Raw genomic sequence first — 22,253 nt, 5'->3', positions numbered from 1 at the left:
CTATTGTTTTTAATTATGAATCTTAAAGTATTTACTTACAAAAAATTTCTTAAGGTTTGTGATTTACTAAACTTTCTTAAAATTTTAGGGAAGACATATAAGGAATTTGCATAAGACAGCTGTGCAAAATGGAGCTGGAGGAGCCTTATTTGTGGTAAGTACTTAGATTTCTTCAGAATAAAAAGACTTGGAAATTTGGGTAAATCTGTTGTAATAATCCAAAATATCTTAAACACCAGTGTCTTTGGTATATGCTGGCAATTGTAGGAAGTTAAATATAGCTAATTGAATTTACTACATTTCAAAAGATGTGTGGTGCCAGCTGAACCTCTCAAGTTTCAGTTGGCACCAGGGCAACTCTGGGAACAAGAATTTAGATGATTCTTTGGTGAAGTTACTGTGAGCACTGGTCACACTAGGTACTTAAAAGTCAGTCATGTTGGCTCACTGAAGATTCTGAGGCTGCAACAACTTGGGGAATCCCAAAATGGCACTAGTTTGAAACTCATCAATTTTAGTAGCATAGTGAATACATCGGCACTTGGCCTTTATATTTTTGGTTTCCGGGGTTTAAGTACAGGTACAGGTCAGTAAACTCCCCAGCTTAGTTGCACAATTCAGAAAGGATAAGATAATCTGTCCCCTTTCTGTGACAAGGTACAAGTTTCAAGGATTAATCTAGTGTTGTTTAAAGGCAATTTAGTGGACTTGTATGATGATTTAGAGTTAGTGTGGTATAGTTTTGTAACCTGAGTTATTTCCAGGCTGCATCTTAACAAATGCTGAGTTAGCCGTACTATTGATAAGTAGGTTTCTACTTTATATTTTATCATCCTTGTTCAAAAACGTATCAAATTTGCCACATATTTGAGATCATTGTCCAAAGTTTCTGTTTTCTTTCCTCTCTTATGTCCTTGAAAAAGCAGTACTCTGAGAGTTAACATATTAAGGGATTCAATTCTGTGTTCACCGTTTATACAAAACATTAATTGGTGTAAGCGTTAATCTCAGTGTGACTCATTTGATTTCCTGTTGACATGCCATTTCTTGTCGGTTTTTGAAGAGGGCCTGCTCTTTTATGGAGAAGAAATAAAGCTGCTTGCTGTTGGCCAGTTTCTGTTATGGAAAACTAGCTGTGGGATAGTTTTTGTTATGTGGGGAAGAGATGGTACTTTTGTACCTTCCCTGAAGTAATGGGTCCCTTTGACAATCTGATACACTCTCTTTTGGAAAAATGCACATATGTTCACACTCAGAATTTTGTGTCTTGATTTTCTAAGGCTTCCAGTAATTGCTAATGTTTTGGTAATTACTTTTAGAAGATCCTATTCTCTAATCAAATTGGGTAAAACTTATTTTGATTTTTGCTCCTAAAGCTAGTTCACTTAACCTTTAGAGGGTGATTTTTAAGACTTACCTAAAATTTTGATATGCTAATGTTACTTTGGTAATCATACTTATCAAATGTGTATTTAAGAATTAGTTTAAGCCATTCTTGATGAACGGATAGATTGGTATATATCATGTTGGAATTAAAGTGAAGAGATAAACGATCACTAGCAGCATAGTAATGTACAAAGTTATTCACACTTTTGATGGAATTTTGAAAAACATTTTTTTCCCTTTTATAGCATAGAGATACTCCTGAGAATAACCCAGATACTCCATTTGATTTCACACCAGAAAACTATAAGGTATTTAACATTACAATTAATTTACAAAATATTTAGTATCTTCCAGATGTATAAAAACAAGTCCTTTTTCTTTGATACAGAGGATAGAAGCAATTGTAAAAAACTATCCTGAAGGGCATAAAGCAGCAGCAGTGCTTCCAATCCTGGATTTAGCCCAAAGACAGAATGGATGGCTGCCCATCTCTGCTATGAACAAGGTACTGAATTCATTTTTGCCTTAGTTGGGAAAGAGGAGAGAGGGTGTATGTTAACTTCCTTAGGTAGGAATTCCTCCAGAAGTCATTAACGTCAGACTCTAGGAGTTTGAAGCTGTTTAATCATTTATATGTTTCCTCAAATTACATTTATGTTTTGTTGATTCCCTTAATAACGCAGATAACTGAAAGAGTAGAGGTTTTTATCCTTAAGGAAATAGTAAAGGCATTATAGCGTAAGAGGTTTTCTTTTCTTTATTTTTTCCTTTTTGAGAGAAGTGGCCATAATAAAGATAAAAGATCCCAAATGTGTATAATTTGCTGTCAAGATGTCCTGAAAATTAATGTACTATTTAAATACTAGAATTACAGAGAAAAAAATCTACTCACAGCTAATATGAATCTCTTTAATATTCTGCATCTTTGGCTACAGGCTTTGACAAAAATCTATATAATATATGGTATTTATGACACTTGATTATGGCACCTTGGAATTAACAACCTACAGAAATCCTATGGGTGATCTATTTAAATGAAGTTAGTCTATTCATACATATTTTAAGATTCATTTGTTTTCTGATAGTGTTTTCAGCAATAATCCAAATTTCAAGCTTATTTATATCCTACAAATGTAACTACATTTGTGTGGTATTATGTTACAGTGTATACTTTACAAAGTGCCATACAAAACCACATATTATTTGATTCTTATGAGAATCATACAACTAATAAGCCAGTGTCATATAGTGAAAAATATATTTGACTTTGAGCTAAGAGATCTGACTTTTCTCTGAGCTTACTTCCTCGTCTGCCCTGAAGAGTTTGCACTAGGAACATCTCTTCCAGTTATTATGTTATGATGTCTGAGTGATAGAGCTAGGACTGATCATTTCCAATTCAGTGCATTTTCTACTTGACTGTTGTAGAGATTCTGCTATACTTCATTCTTCTCACTTTCTAAATTTTATTTGGTTTAACTATTAGGCTAGACCATTATGATCTTTCTTGGAGAACAGGAAAGTCCTCAGTTTGTCTAATGGAATCCCAAATGCAAATTTTAGATTTAGTTCATTGATCTCTTACTTACTTTGTACAGTACACTAACCTTGTTGTGAACTCTTAGTATTTTTTTGACTATGAAAAATGTTATAAAGCAAGTTAGGTTGGTACTATACTTAGTAAATATAGTCAGGTGGTTATTTTTTCAATAAATCACGTATTTCTTTAGAGGTTTTCTAAATTACTTACATTGTTTTTTAAATTATAATAGCCAATAATAATGATTTACGTATGTTTCTAATCATAGACACTTTTTTTCTTTTTGCAAAAATTAATGTTTTTAATAATGGCAAGCTTGTTGGAAGTCTTGCTGAGTCGCCGGCTTAGCAGAACAAACTAGAATAAATGAGAAAGTAATGTGAGAACATTTCAAAAATATTGTTCCTGTTCTATTTAGAATTGGATGCGTATGTGTGAGAGACAGGAAATAGCGTATAGAGAATAGAATCAAGATTCTTTCCACTTTACATTTGAAACTTTTGTTGTTACTGTTCCCCGCTGCCCCTCCTGCTGCCCCAGCCCGCAAAGGAAAGCCCAACTTTACAACAAAAACAAAATCCAGAAGCTCACGCATTAGTTCTGTAACTGTCACTAAGTCATAAGGTGGTGCACAGCAGCATCCCAGGGGAGGTTTTCAAATTAGACATCAGGGCCTTACTTTCTTTCATGTCAAAACCTGGATATATGCATAATTTTTAAGCGCCAGATACAAAATCTTAAGACCTTATAGATTAATGATATTAAACCAACTAGAAAATTGTAGCCAGGATTATAGTCAGAATAGACTGCATGTGGACCAGCCCTAGTAAATAGCTAAAAAACCTGTTTTCCTTAACAGACTTGTCCTGACCAAGAGTTGTGCTCAGATAGTGATTCCCTTGGTCCTGAACCCCAGTATGTCAAAACAAGTATTTTCTGTAAATACCTTAATGTGAAGGATTGGGAAGTACTAGCCTGTAAGATCCAGCTTTTCTAAAGAGTGTCTTGATAGGAAACAAAAGTAGTGTTTTGAATTGTTCTGGATAGCCTTGTATGTTTGTGTGTGGTGTGTATAAGTATGTATGTGTGTGTAAGTATAAGTATTTAGATATGTAAGCCATTACGGGCTAATAAATGAGGCTTGATTCTCAACCATTTTTCTGTCACCATACCATTTGCATGCACTGTACATCACCAGTAACATTAAGGCTTTTTTGAAAAATTCGTGAAAGTTTGAAAAATTACAGTTGTTTAATATATTGGGGTTTGGCCACCAAATTTTTGCTATTTTAAATTACAAAAATCTAAGAATTAAAATGATTAAGTAGAAATTCTTCATAGTGACAAAGATTTAGAGAAAAGATCCTTTTGCAAAGACCGAGTGGAGAGGAGGAGGAGAAGGAAGTGCCTCTGGGCTCTGTGGTTCAAGAGTTAAGATGTCTGCAAAAATTACTTATACCTCACAATATCAAATACAGGTATATTTTCTGCTTTTGAAGAACTAAAATTTTTCTGTTTTTACTAAATTGAAGGAGTACTGAAATTATGCTTTTTTATAACATACCAAAAGCTGAATTAATAAACTTCATAATTATGTTATTTAAAATTTTTCTAATATTTTAGGTTGCAGAAGTTTTACAAGTACCTCCAATGAGAGTATATGAAGTAGCAACTTTTTATACAATGTACAATCGGAAGCCAGTTGGAAAGTACCACATTCAGGTCTGCACTACTACCCCTTGCATGCTTCGAAACTCTGACAGCATACTGGAGGCCATTCAGAAAAAGCTTGGTATGGGACACATTATATTTATAACTTTTGTGGAAAATAGAATTGTCTTTCTAGATTTAACCTATTTCTACCTAATTTTTCCAACTTTTGCCATTTTATTGGATCTATACTTCACAAGTAAATTTTTGTCTTACTGTCTTTGCCCATCTTTATCTCTTTCATATTCTTCCTTAGTTCTCAGCCTCAAAACTGAGTTTTCACCTTTTTCCCCCCTAATCATTAAGTATGTTTGAAAAGGTTATAGGAGTTTTAAAGTTTTCTTTGTTTAGAAAATTAAGTTTAACTCATTGTGTGATAGTGTGTGGTACATAAAAAAATCACACTTGTCCATGTATTCTTCCAGATGAGCCTTGGAACAAATAAGATATGAGAAGAGTAAGAATGCTTCAGGCAGGGAAATTTGAAATAAGATGTTATTATAGTACCATTTACAAAATTAAAAAGACATTTTTCCATACAAAATTGCCATTGCTGCATTTAAAACTATATATATCGAATAAAGTAAAAGGAGGTATCTTTTAATTTTGTTTGTTATTGAATATCAAGTACTTGCATGTTGTAGAAATAGTTGGGCAGTACTGAAATAAATAAAACAGAAAGCTGAAGTCTGTTCACAATCCTGCCCCCCACCTCTCAGGTGCAAATTCTGATAATAGTTGCATATGTTAGTTTTAGATTTTATATTGTTTGATTATTTTTATTATTAAATACACAAATGTAATATGTCTGTGTTTGCTTTTTGGTCCTTATGTTGCATAGCAAATATATATTTTTATATTAAAAATAAATATATTTATTTTGCTATGCAACATAAAGACATACTATACTATAGCATAGTATAGTATGTCTGCTTCTTTTTTCTAAGTTATTCTGCAATTACTTTAATGTATACAAGTTTGCATACTTGTCCTATTGTATACTGAGGTTGTTTACAAGAAGTAGAATTGCTGGGTCAAAATTTTACTGTATTTTGCCAAAATGCCTTCCTTAAAGATATGAGAGTACATGCTTTCCTCACATTCTTAATGATCTTTGACGTTAGCAGTTTCCTGAGTCTTTGCCAATTTTTTAACTGATTTTAGTAGATGTTTTTAACTGATTTTAGTAGATTAATTATCACAATCAAAATGAAAATAATACAGTCTGATGCACTGCTATATAACAACAAACATGGGAGATAAGTCCCCTGAAATTTGATTGTTTTTAAATAAGTACACTTGAGAAATCCTTGAAACTTGTAGTATAATTATCAGAGTTGTTTTATTTATGAAATTTAATGCTCTTAAATACTTTTTGTATACCTCTGTAATATGTTGCTCATTTTGTTTGTTTTTTTTCTTAAACCATATTGCTATTAAAATATAACCTGGTCCTCACAGTGATCATCTATATTTTTAGGAATAAAGGTTGGAGAGACCACACCTGACAAACTTTTCACTCTTATAGAGGTGGAATGTTTAGGGGCCTGTGTTAATGCACCAATGGTTCAGATAAATGACAACTACTATGTGAGTATTTCAGTTAATATAAATTAAAGCTGCATTATGTCACACTTAAAATATTTTAAATATTTGGTTTCTTGTCGTATAGATTTTGGTTTCTGAATTATTCATTTAGAAGAAACTGTTGGCATAAATATCCAGGCGGCTTTCTTTTCTTTTAGCTTTTTTTTTAAAATTTTTCCTTTTTCTCCCCAAAGGCCCCCCAGTACATAGTTGTGTATTTTTAGTTGTGGGTCCTTCTAGTTGTGGCATGTGGGATGCCGCCTCAGCATGGCCTGATGAGTGGTGCCATGTCTGAGCCCAGGATTCGAACTGGCGAATCCCTGGGCTGCCGAAGCAGAGCGTGTGAACTTAACCACTCAGCCATGGGGCCAGTCCCCATAAGGCTGTTTTTTCTGGTTTCCAAAGTTTATTAAAAATCAAAGAATAGAAAAACTTTACATAAATATATGTCAGTTTTAGCTTCCACATTATTGTCCACCAGAAGGTTTTTAAAAAAATTATTCTTAAACATTTTTGCATTTAACTGCAGGAGATAATGACACATTTAAAAACTTTTAAAGTATGAAAAATTTAGTAATTTACATATACAGAAAATAACTACCAAGACTTAACAGATAACATTTTGCCACACTTACTTCAGGTGTTATTTTTATCATTATTGTCATTGTCTGTAGAAATAAGCTACAGATGTAGGTAAACCACCCCCACCCAAAATCTTACTCCTTTCCTTTCATTCCCAGAGAGAACCACTATCATAAATTTAGTGTGTATTCTTCCTGTACATGTTTTTAAACTTTTAATATATGTATCCAGCTATGCTAATATGTAATACTATATTGCTTATTTTAAAAATTTTACAGAGATGGTATCATACCTCGTTCTAAGTACTGTTTTAGCTTAATCTCACAAGTTTTGATTAGTAATATTTTTATCATTCAGTTCTAAGTATTTTTGTGTGTGTGTGTGAGGAAGATTCACCCTGAGCTTTAACATCTGTTGCCAATCCTCCTCTTCTTTTGCTTGAGGAAGCTTAGCCCTGAGCTAACATCTGTGCCAGTCTTGCTCTACTTTGTATGTGGGACACTTCCACAGCATGGCTGATGAGTGGAGTAGGTCCGTACCAGGGATCTGAACCTGCAAACCCTGGGCTGCCGAAGCAGAGCAGGCAGAACTTTAACTGCTTAGCCACAGGGCCAGCCCCCAGTTTTAAGTATTTTTAAATTTGCATTTTGGTTTCATCTTTGACCTGTGTTTTTTTGAAGTGTTCTTAATATCCAAGTATGTGGAGTTTTCTAGTTATCCTTCTTTTTTATTTATTTATTTATTTATTTTTGAGGAAGATCAGCCCTGAGCTAACATCTGCTGCCAATCCTCCTCTTTTTACTGAGGAAGACTGGCCCTGAGCTAACATCCGTGCCCATCTTCCTCCACCCCATATGTGGGACACCTATCACAGCATGGCTTGCCAAGTGGTGCCATGTCTGCACCCAGGATCCAAACCAGTGAACCCCAGGCCGCCGAAGTGGAATGCGTGCACTTAACCGCTACGCCACTGGGCTGGCGCCTAGTTATCGTTTTTTTTTAATTTTTTGCTACCCTAATTATGTCATGGTCTTCATTCATAATATCTCATTAGCTCATGCTTCTTAGAAATTTGTTTATGGAAATTCTTTGAGGCTTCCATTGAAGGTGTATTCTTCAAGAAGGGATTTACTTTGCTTCTCTCTTGCTCTCAGAAATACTACTGGCCCAAAAGAAAGCCCCTCTCCTTACACCCTCCTCCCTTCCCCCAATGTGTAAGGTTCTAGACTAGCAGGTTTCTTTTTTTTGAAGGACAGTTTAATTTCTAATTTACCCTTGCATTGAGGGTATAGCTTTTGGGGGTCCTAACTTTCTATGATTTGGATGGTCTCTTGTGGCCTGGAGCTTGGTCCCTTGCTCCTCTAGGCTGTGAATCCCTGAAGCCAAGTTTGCTTGGTGTTCCACTTGTCTCCCTGGGTTTTCCTTGAGTTTCTGGCCTCTGAGTATTTCTTTCTTGCCAGCATATTGATGAAATTTAAAAGTTTTTGTTTGTTTTTAATTTTTTCCAGCATTTTTTTAGTTGTTACAACAGGAGGTTCAGTTGGGATAGCTAGTTTGCCATAATGCAGTGGAAATCTACGATTTTCTTTTTTTTTGGTGAAAAAGAGTGGTCCTGAGCTAATATCTGTTGCCAAGCTTCCTCTTTTTGCTGAGGGAGATTGGCCCTGAGCTAACATCTATGCCAGTCTTCCTCTATTTTGTATATAGGATGCTGCCACACCATGGCTGGATGAGCGGTGTGTAGGTCTGTGCCTGGGATCTGAACCTCTGAACCCCAGGCCACTGAAGTGGAGCACACTGTACCACTACACCACCAGGCTAGCTGCTACAATTTTCTTTTTAATGAAGATGAAATTCGATTCTTTGGCCTTTTAGATTTCTGGGGTGTTGTCATTCTGTAGTGATTTTCTTCATTTAGTGATCAATGATTCAAATTTCTTACCTTCTCTATTTCCCATATTTAAAAAAAAAAAGTCCTTTAAAAATACAGCCATAGGGGCTGGCCCCGTGGCCGAGTGGTTAAGTTCGCGTGCTCCGCTGCAGGCGGCCCAGTGTTTTGTTGGTTCGAATCCTGGGCGCGGACATGGCACTGCTCATCGAACCACGCTGGGGCAGCGTCCCACATGCCACAACTAGAGGGACCCACAACGAAGCGTATACAACTATGTACCCGGGGGCTTTGAGGAGAAAAAGGAAAAAATAAAATCTTAAAAAAAAAAAAAAATACAGCCATAGCTTTTCCTTTTCCCACATTTCTGCAATTTACTCATAATAATGAGGATCCAGATTTTAGCAGGAATTAGACAGTCAGGGCTTTGTATGAAGCATTGTATGTCTAAATATAGTAGCCTACAGATTTATCCAAAGATAAACATTCTTCCAGTCAGTATGGTATGGTCTTTGGCAGGGTAGTTAACTTTTATGGCCCCGAGGTGACCGGTGGATAAAATGAAATAGTCACATAAAGTTTGAATGGATTCCGCTTAGGAAAAACACAGATATCAAATACATTTTGAGGAGGGTTGCATAGATTTGAATATGGACTTGACGTTTGATTTTATTAAGGAATTATTGTTAGTTAAAAGGTGTGGTAAAGGCATTGTGTTAGTTAAGAAAATGATCCTAGGCATCATCTGCTGAAGTATTAGGGGTGAAGTGTCGTGATATCTGTAACTTGCTTTCAAATGATACAGCCGAAACAAAAAAAAGGCATATGTGTACATAAGGCAAATATGGCAAATTAAAAAATTGTTGGATCCAGGTGGTAAGAATATGGGTATTCATGTATAGTTTTCAAATTTTCAGAAGAAAGAGTTGGAGGGGGAATAAAATCGTTGGATGAGTTTAAAGACTCCTTCTAGCTGTGAGGTTCTGAGCATCTGCTGAACCCCAAGCAGTTTGAAAGCAGCTTTAAGATTTTATTTCTCCCCAAAGCCCCCCGGTACATAGTTGTATATATTTTTCTTAGTTATGGGTCCTTCTAGTTGTGGCATGTGGGACACTGCCTCAGCGTGGCCTGATGAGCAGTGCCATGTCCACACCCAGGATCCGAACCAGCAAAACCCTGGGCAACCAAAGCAGAGCGCGCAAACTTAACCACTCAGCCACGGGGCCAGCCCTTGAAAGCAGCTTTTTATTTTTATAAATGTTTAATCACTCAGCAAATATTAAAGGCCTTCTGTGTGGCTAGGCACTGGAATAGTGTTGAATCACGATTTCTCTAGCAAAGTACAGGTCCTACCAAACATTTTCTTAAGCACTTAATTTTGGAGGGGAAAGGGGAATATGATATGGGTTAGGCATTTTCTCTTAGTTTTATCTTGCTTATTCTGATTTGACTGTCTTTTGATTAATCCTAGGGTGCAGTTAGGCGTATGAGCGTGTATGTATGTGTTTTAATTGCATTTGTTATTTTAAATAACACAACCCTTCCTTGAGGTTAGAATTTTACATAGGTACACAGTGTATAAAATATAAAGCTGCTCTGGTTGAAATGGGGATTAGAGGGTCAGGATCATTAAAATACATGTGTCAAAAATAAATTTTTTTACCTTTTCCTTCAAAAATTAAGTGAATTTTGAAACAGTGAATTTCACCTGGGAAAGAAAGAAGATATCACTAGCGTATTAGATCTTTAGGTTAGGGATAGATATTAGGCATCTACTTTTAAGCTACTATTACTGCTGGTGCTAATTACTATTTGCTGTTCGCTGTTCACTCTTTCTTCAAGGAGATAGCATTTGTTGAGCATGTGCCATGGCACTGTTCTATTTTATGTATTTTCTCATTTAATCCTCAAAAACACTGAAGTAGATTTACAAATGAAGAACCGAACTTAGGGAGGCTGAGTAACTCGTCTAAGATTACTGTCTAGTAAGTGTTAGAGCCAGGACTCATGCAGAACTGTTTCACTTCAGAGCACTACTCTGTATTGCCTCTTCATCTGCAGCTCTTACTGCATACTGCATTTAGCAGTGTACACTATATATAGGAGTTACTCAGTTGCTGCTACCTTGGTAACTAACTTATGAGCTGAGAGAGACAAACAGTAAGTTTGATATTAGGAATTTACATAGGTTTCAATAGTAGGAGGTAATCTTAATATGATATGACTTTCTGTTTTTTCTAGGAGGATCTGACACCTAAGGATATTGAGGAAATTATTGATGCACTCAAGGCTGGCACAATTCCAAAACCTGGGCCAAGGTATGCTTTTATTTCTAGATAATAAAATTTAATGGCTTAACCTAAATTAAACTAAACTTAATTTTCAAAATTTTATATTGTAAGTTCACAGGAGTTGTCAGGAGCCTTGGATAGTATCTCAACCAACTTGTCATCTAAAGCAAGAATATTTTTTTTCCTTCTAAAACCCTTCAGATAATCATTTTGTATCTACTTGAATATTTATAGAGAAGGGACAGTTACTACAAATAGAAATCTATTCCATTGTTTAAAAGTTCATACTGCCAGAAGATTGATCGAAAGTCTGTCTCCCTCTAATTTCTGCCTGAAGGTCCAATTCTGACCTTTGAACCAACATAAGATACTTTTCATACCTCTTCCAAATGATAGCTCCTCAGGTAACTTGAAATATCGATCTTGTCTTCCTCCTATCTTCAGATGTAATATGTACAGTTGTCATTGTTTTTCCTTACATGACAGTTTTGATCTCCCTCCTCTGCAGGTCTTCTAGTTAGCTAATGACTTTCTTAATGTGATACTTAAACAAATCCTAGTATCTGAGGTATACAGAGCAGTGCAGAGCATTGTGAGACTGTCTCCTTTGCTTTGGACATTATGCCTGTAATAATGCGGCCTAATTACATCAACTTTCACTTCAGATACATTACATCAGTAATTGCACTTACAATCAGTCAGAATGCCTAGATCTTTTTCGGCTTAAACACTGTTTATACAGTTTGCTCCCATCGTGCAGTTGTGTTATACTAACTGCTTTTCTTTCAATTATGAACCTGAACTTTTGCTGCTAAACAAACTCCTATTCCAAATCTAAGTGTTCACATTCACAAAATTCTCTCTTAATACTAGCAACTATTTGCATGGTTTTATAGTTATAATCCCTTTGTATTTTTTTCTGCTCATGTCATGTAAAAATTTCCTTCTCTCAACATATTTGTAGGTTTTAATGGCCATATAGTATTCTAATGTATTAAAAGAACTATGGTGTGTCCTTTGTTCTTCTGTTTTAAAATATATTTTTCTACTTTTTGTTATAAGTAACAATTCCCTGAAGTTGAATTATTAGGTCCTAGGGTATGAGTGGTGCTGTAGTCTGCACTCTAGAAGTATTCACTCATTGTTCTGGCAGGCTAATAAGTCTACCTAATAAGAAAAACAGATCAACTCAAGATAAGTTTAGTAAAGGCAAGCTGGCCCCTACTGACTATTACTTTCCTTTCTAAGAAACATGCTTCTTTTAACACTTGAATTTGCTTAAAGAAGTTTGACATTCTCTTCCTAGTTCCTCACTTTCTTGGGCTACACTTACTTTTTAGGGGTAATTTCCATTGTGAAGAATCATTCTCCTTTATGGAGGCTACTGAAGTGAAACCTTTTGTTATTTAACATCACAATATCTTTCTCAGCCACTGGTCCTTTTCCTTACTTAACCTTACTTTAAATGTAGCCTCCCTCGCCTGCACCCCCCACCCCGCGACAAAGTCCATAATATTTTCCACAAACTTCACTTGCTTTTTTAGGACTCAGATCTTTTAAAATAAGTTTATGCTATTCTTGTATTTGTTCTTAAACCCATAACTTTCAACTTTTGGGTAGAAAAATAAAGCAGGGTTAGGGTTTAGAGAATGGGGGTAAATTTAGTCAGGAGAGGACTCGCTGAGGTGATATTTGAGCCATTACCTGAATGCTAAAGCCCAAAGGAACCACATAAAGAACTGGACGAATGATGTTCCAGGGAGGGGAAAGAAGATGTATTAAGGTCCTGGATGAAAAATCAGATGACAGTATGGTTGCAGTGAGGTGATCAAGGAGGAAAGTGGTGGAAGTGGTCAGAGATGTAGGTAGGGGCCCAGAAAAGTAATTTGGGTTGAATCCTAAATATAATAAAGAGCTGTTGTTGGAATGTTTTTTCAGTAGGGAATGATACGAGTGATCTTGTTAAAATTCTCGTCCTAATTGCTGTGTTGAGAACTGTTTAAACTTAGCGCATGTTGTGAGGCAGAGGGATCATGAGTGGTTTCTAGCTTTTTGGTCTGAGCACCTCAGTAGTTCATTTAACTAAAATGGAGAGGATTGGGGTAGAGCAAGTTTGGGGGAAAAAGGTCACTTTGTTTTGGACATGTTAAGTTTGAGATGCCTACTAAAGATCCATGATAGTTGCTGAAAGGTAGATATGAGCCTGGAATTTAGGGAATAGATTATGGCTGGAAATATGAATTGAGGATTCATCAGTTATTATAGATGGTATTTAAAGCTGTAAGTCTTGAGAGGTTATCAGGGGTGAAATTAGAGTTTGTTGTTGTTTTTAATATAGGAGATTCTATAACATCATTGTATTTTAACATTAATAAACAGGAACTAAGTACCACACACAGTTAAGTATTTCAGAATCTGGGGCCAGCCCCGTGGCCGAGTGGTTAAGTTCACGAGCTCCAGCTTCGGTGGCCCAGGGTTTCGCTGGTTCGGATCCTGGGCGCAGACATGGCAGCACTCATCGGGCCATGCCGAGGCGGCATCCCACATACCACAACCAGAAGGACCCAGAACTAAAAATATACAACTATGTACTGGGGGGGGGGGGGGGGGGGGCTTTGGGGAGAAAAAGGAAAAATAAAATCTTTAAAAAAAAAACGTATTTCAGCATCTAATAATAATAAAGATGTTGCTTATCAGTAATTGTAAATAGTTCTTCACTGGGATTTTTTTGACAGTGTTCTAGATTTGAGCCAAAGACTTTAGATTATTAGTTTCTGAACCTCTTTTTATTTCCTACTTATCACCTTTTACTTAAAAAGCAGAGATAAATCTACTTATTTTTCAATAATTGCAAAGCATCCACCAATGATGTATGTAAAGATTGTGTTTTGACATGGTATAATAGTAGAATGTCTTCCCACATTTGAAAACAACTTTCTCTCCTTCCCCAAGTTAATTTCTTGGATGTAAAGGATAATGAGAGAGACTGATGATAGTAACAACCAGACTGTAGTTACAGTTATTTAAAATTAACTGACACTGGCTAATTCCTTTTTATTAGTATTTTTATAATAATGCTCTTTGCTCACACATTTGAAAGAGGTGCTCATCGTTAGTCTTTGAGTAATGAGAGCAATTAAACCGGTGCAATAGTGACTGATTACTGAGTACCACTATCAGGTCTACCCTGGCCAAAATTAGTAAGAGATGGATGTCTCTATGTGGTTCAAAACTGTTTTATTATTTTTTGTAAACAATGGCTAGAAAGAAAATATTTGTGTGCTTTGTGCGATTGTTCTTATTTTCAATTAAAGTATTGAAAACTTCTAAACCTGCTTGCAAATTACTAATTACTAGGTTTTTTTAGTATGGATTAGCAAAAACTAATTTTAAATCCAATTTGAATTCTTCATATTTAGTTTTATAAAGATATCTTAAATTTTGCAGAATTCTGTCGAGTGCAGATAATATCTGAAATTTAAAAAATATATAAGTAGGCTACAAAATATATATACAAAAAATACAGGTGGTTGCTGTTGGATAACTAGACAATAAAGTCACTTTTGGTTTTTTATATTAAAAATAGGGGCAGAGGGGGATATATCTTAGCAATATGAAAAAGATAAGCACTCAACTTTCATAAAGTACTTTTTTAAGCCATAAAAAATATACAGAGCCAACCCTGATGGCCTAGTGGTTAAAATTCAGTGCTCACTACTTGGGCGGCCTGGGTTCACTTCCTGGTCGCAGAACCACACCACTTGTCTGTCAGTTGCCACACTGTGGTGGTGGCTCATGTAGAAGAACTAGAACAACTTACAACTAGGATATACAACTATGTACTGGGGGTTTAGGGAGGGAAAAAAAGAGGAAGTTTGGCAACAGATGTTACCTCAGGGCAAATCTTTCCCTGCAAAAAAAAAAAAAATACAGCAAGGCCAATTTTTCTAGAATGCAAATGAGTTAAAGTAATGAATGTACAAATAGTGTTGCAATGGCTGAAAAAACAGGTTTACCTTTTGAATTGTAATGAAGAGAGCAAAGTAATTAATGGATGGCATTTTAAGCATAATGTATCAGGGAAATAGTTTTTGCGTTTTATTCAGTGACAACCTGACTGTAAATTGTGGTTGTCAATGGATAAGGCCAGATCACTGCCTCTCTGGAGTGTTCTGTGACTTGTACACAGATAAAAGGAGTAGATCAAAGAAAGTTTGTGGCCTTTACTGGGGGATTTTACAGCCTTTATAATATTTTAATGCAGGCAGACTTAACAGACCACTGGAAGTATGTCATGGGACTGTAATTTCATGGAACAAACTTTAGGAAACTGGACCAGATTATTCTTCAAATTACTTTCTTATATAAAATTCCATAATCCTGTGAAGAGCTCAGGCAGTGTACATGATTAATTCTCCCATTTATTGTCCCAGAAACTTCAGTTTTTATAATCTTCCTAAATTGGTACTTTCTCTTGCTAAAGAGGGTAGCTGAGGTTAAACCACAAGAGGGAACCTAGTAAAGGAGGAGAAGAAAGGTTCTCCAAAATAAATTCATTTCATTGGCAATTAAAGAGCAGCAGGAGTACCTGTGTTACCAGGTAACATAAAAAAAATTACAGGGGCCAGCCTGGTGGCATAGTAGTAAAGTTCGTGTGCTCTGCTTCAGTGGCATGGGGTTTGCAGATTCAGATTCTGGGCACGAACCTACACACTGCTCATCAAGCCATGCTGTGGCAGTGTCCCACGTACAAAATAGAGGAAGATTGGCACAGATGTTAGCTCAGGGACAATCTTCTTCAAGCAACAAGAGGAAGATGGGCAGTGGATGATAGCTCAGGCCAGTCTTCCTCACCACCAGCAACAAAAACAAACCAAAACAACAAAGCCAGAGCCAAATACTTGTTTTTTATTAAAGTTAAATCATTTGGCCACTTACCCTACATTAGTTTTAGGCTCTGACAGATAGTACACAGTGATTGCTTTTTGACCTGGTTTTCATAGTGAACCTAACTACAAATATATTAACTAATTTCTGGCTTTGTAGGCATTCTTTGTTACAATATGCTACTTAGTTACTTGCATTATATAATGTAATAGCTTGAAAGATGTTATAAATGATTATGTTGTGTCATTTTCCTGTCCCCTCAACAAAAAATTATTTCCTAGGGCTCTAAAAACACTTATAAGATTGATGACGTAATGTGAAGGACAAAGCCAGAGGGAGTAAAAAGATACAAATTGAACAAACTCTTCAGCTAAAATTTGTGGCAGGAACAAGGTAAATGAACAAAGCCAGGGAATAGGAGTAGGTGCTGAGCTGGGCTCTAATGACAGAGGTCAGACAGGGCAGAGGTTGAGCGATTACCTGGGAACGTATGTGTGGGGGTGAAAAAAAGACAGGTTCTTCTATTTCCCTGCTGCCTCTCTTCATAGATTCCTACATAAGGACCTGTTCTTGTTTTCTTTTCTTTGTGGTTGTGGTAGCCACCCAGATCTGGAACCTGTTTTTGAAAAATTAATACTACTAATATAGCCTTTAAAAACATAAATAAAAATAGATTTTGTCTTCACTGCTTCTAAGGGACATCCTCCCAAATCTTCAGATGTCTCAAGGAATCTAATTTCTGTTTTTCCAAGTATAGTGTATAAGTGTGTATGTATTCCCTTCTGTTCACTGTGACAGTGAATCTCAATCTAAATAAAATTCAAATATAAGAAGAATAAATGTAGTGCTTTAGTTTATGAAGACATGATTTTAAAAATGTCCTCTGGGGGTTGGGTTATTTCGCCATAGTTCTTAACTCTGTTCCTTGGGCAGATGCTGAATTCTCCAAGCCTTGGTTTCTGTATCTGTAAAATAAGGCCAGAATTACTTGTCTGATGGCATTGTTGTAAAGAGTAAATGAGCTAATAATTTTATACACTGCTCAATAAATGGGAACCAGTATTAGTGTTATTTTTTATAATTTGCATATTTATGGTGAATTTTGGTATGTCAGTTTTCATACTTATCTTTAGGAAGAGAAAATTTTGCAGTATTTGAAATGTTTGGATTAAATAATCTATGCTAGTTCTTGGGGGAAAAAGAGGGCTGTTGTGAGGTAACAATTACAATTTTTTTTAAGTAAAGATTTTATAAATGTTAATCATTAATAGTCAATTTAATGTTACTTGCTTTTCTTTTCAGGAGTGGACGTTTCTCTTGTGAGCCAGCTGGGGGTCTTACCTCTTTGACTGAACCACCCAAAGGACCTGGCTTTGGTTTGCAAGCAGGCCTTTAATTTATATTCATCTGTAAATATGTCACTGGAGAAATAAAATAGGAATCTCCTATCTCCATAAGTGTTTTATATTTGTTCATTTTGATCTATGAACATCTTGGTGGTAACCTAGCAACTTGCAGCTATAAGTACCATGTCAAAACTTAAGAGCACCATTTTAAAGTCTTCTGTCTATGGCTAACAATGAAGACATGACTCCATAATCTAGTTAACAGTTACTGCAACATCATTTATTCTCAACTGCCAGATGACTTTTTTCAATATTAGGTTATTGTGAGGTAAAAATTTTGTCAAATTTCAAATACATTTTGCTTTCCCATCTTCACGCATAGCCAAGTCCTAAGTTAACATGTTCTTTCTGTCAACCTGATTTATGTCAGTACTCCCTTGAAACATTTTTATATTTACAGCACATAATTTGTTCAACTGGTAAGTGACACCTTAAGCAGACTGTAGGTATAAGGAGGATAAGGTAGTTATCTCTAGAAGTACTGCTTATCATTTTTAAAGAAGGAATATACAAAATATTTTGACATCCTTGGCTATTCTGATAGTGCAAGTATACAAAAATTAACTGGGTGAAGAAATTGGAAGTACAATCTGAGTTGGAAAGATCAGTAGATATGCAAAATATACTCTTCGGTTGAATGCATGTTACTACTTAGAAGGATAAAACCTTTTGCATATTATATCCAGTTCAAGAAACTAGCTATAGTACATTAGTTTTGTACGTTGAAAAAAAATTAATAGCCAGCTTTAATGGCGGGATAAATCTAAACTAATCCAGTTGTTTCAGGATTTCTCAAAGTCACTGTTTGGCCTTGTTCTTGTGACAGACTAATCACTAGTAATCATGATGCTTAAAAACATGATTATTTTTAAGAATGTCTTTAAAAATTTGTTTTTGTTTTTATGTGAGAAGGTAAACAATAACACTAATTTTAAAAGTGATACAAAAAGTTAACACAACGAAAATGCCTCCCTTCTACTCTAGAGCCCTCGACCTTCCCATAAGCAACTACTTTTACAGTTATTTTTATCCCTTTTTAAAAAGTCTGTACATTTTGACTGTCTTCTCTTTGTTAACCCATTAAGCCTTTTATTTAAAATCATGAAAAAACACGGGTATTCCTTTAAATTAATGCTTCTGTTGACTTTTGTAAAAATGCTTTACACTTTGACATAAAAAAATTGTTTTTTAAATAGAAATAAAGGGAGGTTTCAAATACTGGGTGAAAAAACAAAGTCATGTATTAAGGATATGCACTGGTTGTCAGTTTTTATGTAATATCTTAGAAGTAGAAAATTAATTTTAGGTCATTATAATTATAGGCAACTGTTATACCATTATCAAAACATATTCTATATTTCTTAGATCATACCTTACGTTGTACTGCAGTGGTATACATTAGGATTTTGAGTTGTCTTGCTTAATTTTTTTGCCCATTCTTTTTGAAAATCCTGTCAATTTTACCACAAGAGCACTGATTTTAATGATAGTTTCCCAGCTTTTAAAAACAGCTGGCAGGTAAAATTTCATTACAGTAATCTAAGATGGTTCCAAAATGTATATGAACACGCTGATTAAAATTTCCTTGCCAGTTTTCGGGAGCTGAAATGACAGATCCCAGCCGATTTCTCAAACCAGTAGGGAGAGGCAGTGTTATGTGTTTACCACCAGTTTGCTCCCTCGTTTCCTCTTCTCAGTTCCTAATTCTATACTGTTTTTAAAAAGAGGGTATTTGAGGAGGAAATTTGCTTATTGCTGTTTAATGGCAACAGTAAACTAACAATTCAACTTTTCATTCTCCCTACTGGCAAAGGATCTAATACCTGGGGTTTTTTTTGTTTCTTTTTGGAGCAGCTACTGAAAGTTCCTAGGGAAAGCTACTGATTGCTCAGAATTGCTTGCTGTAACTGGATGGAACCAGTGCTTAAGAAAATCCTACAGCACATAATAAAGTACTAAGAGTATTCACTGCAAAGACATTACATCTGTATAGACTAAGTCATATGATAAGCTATGATCTGAGATTGTATTTTTCATTTTTTACATTCACCTTCCTGAAATATGGCAGGATTTTTTGAATTATCTGATTTAACTTGACAGTGTAGCAAAGCATAATAGTAGTTGATTCTAAAGGTGTGAAAAATAAGCTGGAAAGAAAAGTTTTGCAGACTGGCATCTACTTCAGATATCAAATATACACGTTTTTAAGTGTCTATTAGTAATAACCTTAAATAAATATTATAAAACTTAACTTTGGCTAAGAGTGATATTTAATGCTTCGGGTCCTTGACCTTCTAGTACTATTTTTTTTTAACTTTTTTTTTTGAGGAAGATCAGCCCTGAGCTAACATCTGCTGCCAATCCTCCTGTTTGCTCAGGAAGACTAGCCCTGAGCTAACCTCCGTGCCAGTCTTCCTGTATTTTATACGTGGGATGCCTATCACAGCATGGCTTTTTGCCAAGCGGTGCCATGTCCACATCCGGGATCCAAACCGGCTAACCCCGGGCTGCCGAGAAGCAGAATGTGTGAACTTAACCACTGCACCATAGGGCCGGCCCCCTAGTACTATTTAAAAAACATTTTCCCACTTGCTGAAAATGGATTCCAGGACTTGAACCAACAAAAGACAGGGTTATACAATTAAAAGCCTTAGCAGCTTACTAGTCAACTAGCTTGTGGATATAAACTAGTTTTCTTCAGTCTTCTTTTGAGACCTCTATCCATAAAATCTACAATAAGAATTAATTTCTTGATTCATACTTCTAGCTTCACATTGCAAAGGAAAATGAGCTCCTCTTGCCTTCATAGTTTCATTTGGACCTTTCAAATAACAAATTGTGGCTGATTTATAATTTGCCACAAATGATCTTGGAAGGCAGGTATACTAACCACTGTACCACCAACGCTTCCACATAGAATCTTAATAGGAGCTTCATTTAAAAAACTTTTTGCAACTTGATGAATTCTACAATTAACTTTTCTTTTACAGGCAGTATCCTATTGAGCGTGGTCAATACAGTGCCCTCGATCACAACTGCCTTATGAGTCTTTCATGTATTCAGTGATTTTAAGTAGTAACAAGGTTGTGCGTATAGCTGTTGACATAAATTATTTCAGAAAATCCAAGATTAGCTACCTTTCAACTTTGAAGCGAGGCGCTAAACTCCTATAGAAAGAGCTACTGCCATCAATACTAACTGACCTCCTCCCTGTGACAGTGAGTTAAATGGGAACCAACTCAATGACTTGAAGAGATGTCAGAATTTGTTAAATTTTTAGTGGATTTTTTTTCTTTATATTTCATGCCATAAATATCCAAATTAAATATAACTATTCCAACTCTAGCCACAAGGTGATCTCTCACTATTCACACAACCTAATGTTTTATAGGTGGGAGAAATCGGTTAACTAGGAAAGGAAAAAAAGTGATCTTTAATGAAGTTTATGCTTTATATAGTAACCTGTTGGGATTTAGCGTTCTCTGCCAACTCTGAAATGTCCCGTCATCTACTGTGGTGAGTGACAAATTTGTAACTGCATTCATTGTCACAAATGAGTGCTGTAATTTAGAGGCTTCTATTAACAATGAGGGAGACGACGGTTTCCCTTCAATTATGTAACCCCTTTGGTAGTCGAATAAGGACATGTGCAAATTGTTGCATATTAACCTCGATGTAAATTAAAAGCATCCAGCAAAAAGGCAGAGTACCGCAGCTGGAAGGTCGAGAGAGTCAGTTTTCCTCAACACACTCTTCTGCAGTACCTGAGCAGTTCCCTCTGAAACACTACCTCAGATGCGGAAAATGCACTTAAATTTCTCTAAAAAGGTCATGCGAAGTGTGAATGAAAGAGGGCGTACTGTGGCGTCCGTGCCGTCCCCACGGCAGCTGCCCGTTAACGTGCTTTCGGGACGGGTCCCCGGGCCCCGCCTGGCGCAGCCGAGGGCGGGCGCCGCGACCCTTCCTGGGGCGCGTCCGGGTCCCCGGGCTCCGGCGCAGGTGCCGCCCGCCGGGGCGCAGGCGCACTGCGGCGCCGACACCGCGCCCACGCCCGCGCCTCTCCAACGCGCCGGGGCAGCCGGCCGCGGCCGCAAGCTCGGGGGCAGGCCGCCTCTGCCTCGAGCCTAGCTCGCAGCACCGTTCCACCGGGGCCGAGCTCACGAACTCGTCCACCCACCCCTGTAAAAATAACATGCGAATACCCTATGTAGAGTCTCTCTTCATTGCCGCCGCCGCCGCCGCCATTTCCAGAAGTTTCCAGTCATATCCACCGCCACGGTCGCCGCAGAAAGTGACAGCAGAGCCCCCTGGCCCGGCAGCGGCAGCGGTGCTTCCTGGCTGCTCCCTCGCTCAGCCTTTGGCTCCCCCTCCCTTCTCGGGCTGCGGACGCGAAGGGGAGGCGGTGAGACTCGGGGGGGTAGAGAGGGTACAGCACAGAGGGAGGAGTTCCGGCCCGCACCCCCGCCGCCTCCACTTGGTACGTCCCGACGCCCCGCCCCGCGGCTCGGGAAGCTTCCCGTAGAGCTGAAAGAGCGGCGGGCGCCGGGGGCGGGGCGGTCACGCCGCCCGTCCCGTGCCCGCCGAGTCACGTGCCCGCGCCACAGCCAATCGCCAGGCGGCGCTGCCTGGGAGCGAGGAGGCTGTGGTGAGAGACGGACCAGACCGGAGATGTTTTCAAGCCCGGCCTCGGCGGCGTTCGTGGCGGTTGCAGTGGCGACGAAGACAACGATAGCGACGGCAACGCTGAGGCACTCGTTCAGGGGGTAAACCCTCCTGCGCCGGCCGTGCCGTGGGTCCGTGCGGGCGAGGGGGGCGTGGCGACAGGCGAGGAGGAAGGAGGGCGCGGTTTCGAGCCCCGTCCCCGGCGCCTGGGAGGAGACCCCTCGGTTCCGCGCCGCTCGCGTCCTCCCTCCCCAGAGCAAGGTAGGGGACGCGCCCTGCCCGCCCCGCCCCGCCCCGCGCCGCCCGCTGGCCCG

The 22,253-nt window shown here is 37.6% G+C and overlaps 2 protein-coding genes across 10 annotated transcripts in view; both read left to right on the top strand.

Annotated features, from left to right (window-relative positions):
- Positions 1-19,528, top strand: part of NDUFV2 (NADH:ubiquinone oxidoreductase core subunit V2) — a 33,329-nt gene extending 13,801 nt beyond the window's left edge. The window contains exons 2-8 of the mRNA XM_014837339.2: positions 89-154; positions 1,632-1,694; positions 1,775-1,891; positions 4,550-4,718; positions 6,117-6,226; positions 10,935-11,011; positions 17,174-19,528. Of these exons, the coding sequence (XP_014692825.1) occupies positions 89-154; positions 1,632-1,694; positions 1,775-1,891; positions 4,550-4,718; positions 6,117-6,226; positions 10,935-11,011; positions 17,174-17,267 (696 nt within the window). The 3' untranslated portion in view covers positions 17,268-19,528. The remainder of the gene's footprint in view (positions 1-88; positions 155-1,631; positions 1,695-1,774; positions 1,892-4,549; positions 4,719-6,116; positions 6,227-10,934; positions 11,012-17,173) is intronic.
- A 1,792-nt stretch (positions 19,529-21,320) lies between these two features.
- The window catches only part of ANKRD12 (ankyrin repeat domain 12), a 138,343-nt gene continuing 137,410 nt past the window's right edge, over positions 21,321-22,253 (top strand). For 2 of the 9 annotated variants that reach the window (XM_070513555.1, XM_044773434.2), the window contains exon 1: positions 21,902-22,040. The gene's annotated coding sequence lies outside the window, so the exon portion shown is untranslated. Of the gene's footprint in view, positions 22,201-22,253 lie in introns of all 9 variants that reach the window. The other 7 variants (XM_044773437.2, XM_044773433.2, XM_070513563.1 and 4 more) reach the window with 7 other exon arrangements.

Source organism: Equus asinus, chromosome 7 (assembly GCF_041296235.1).
Source record: "Equus asinus isolate D_3611 breed Donkey chromosome 7, EquAss-T2T_v2, whole genome shotgun sequence".
Lineage (NCBI taxonomy): Eukaryota > Metazoa > Chordata > Mammalia > Perissodactyla > Equidae > Equus > Equus asinus.
This window is presented reverse-complemented; position numbering and strand designations above follow the sequence as displayed.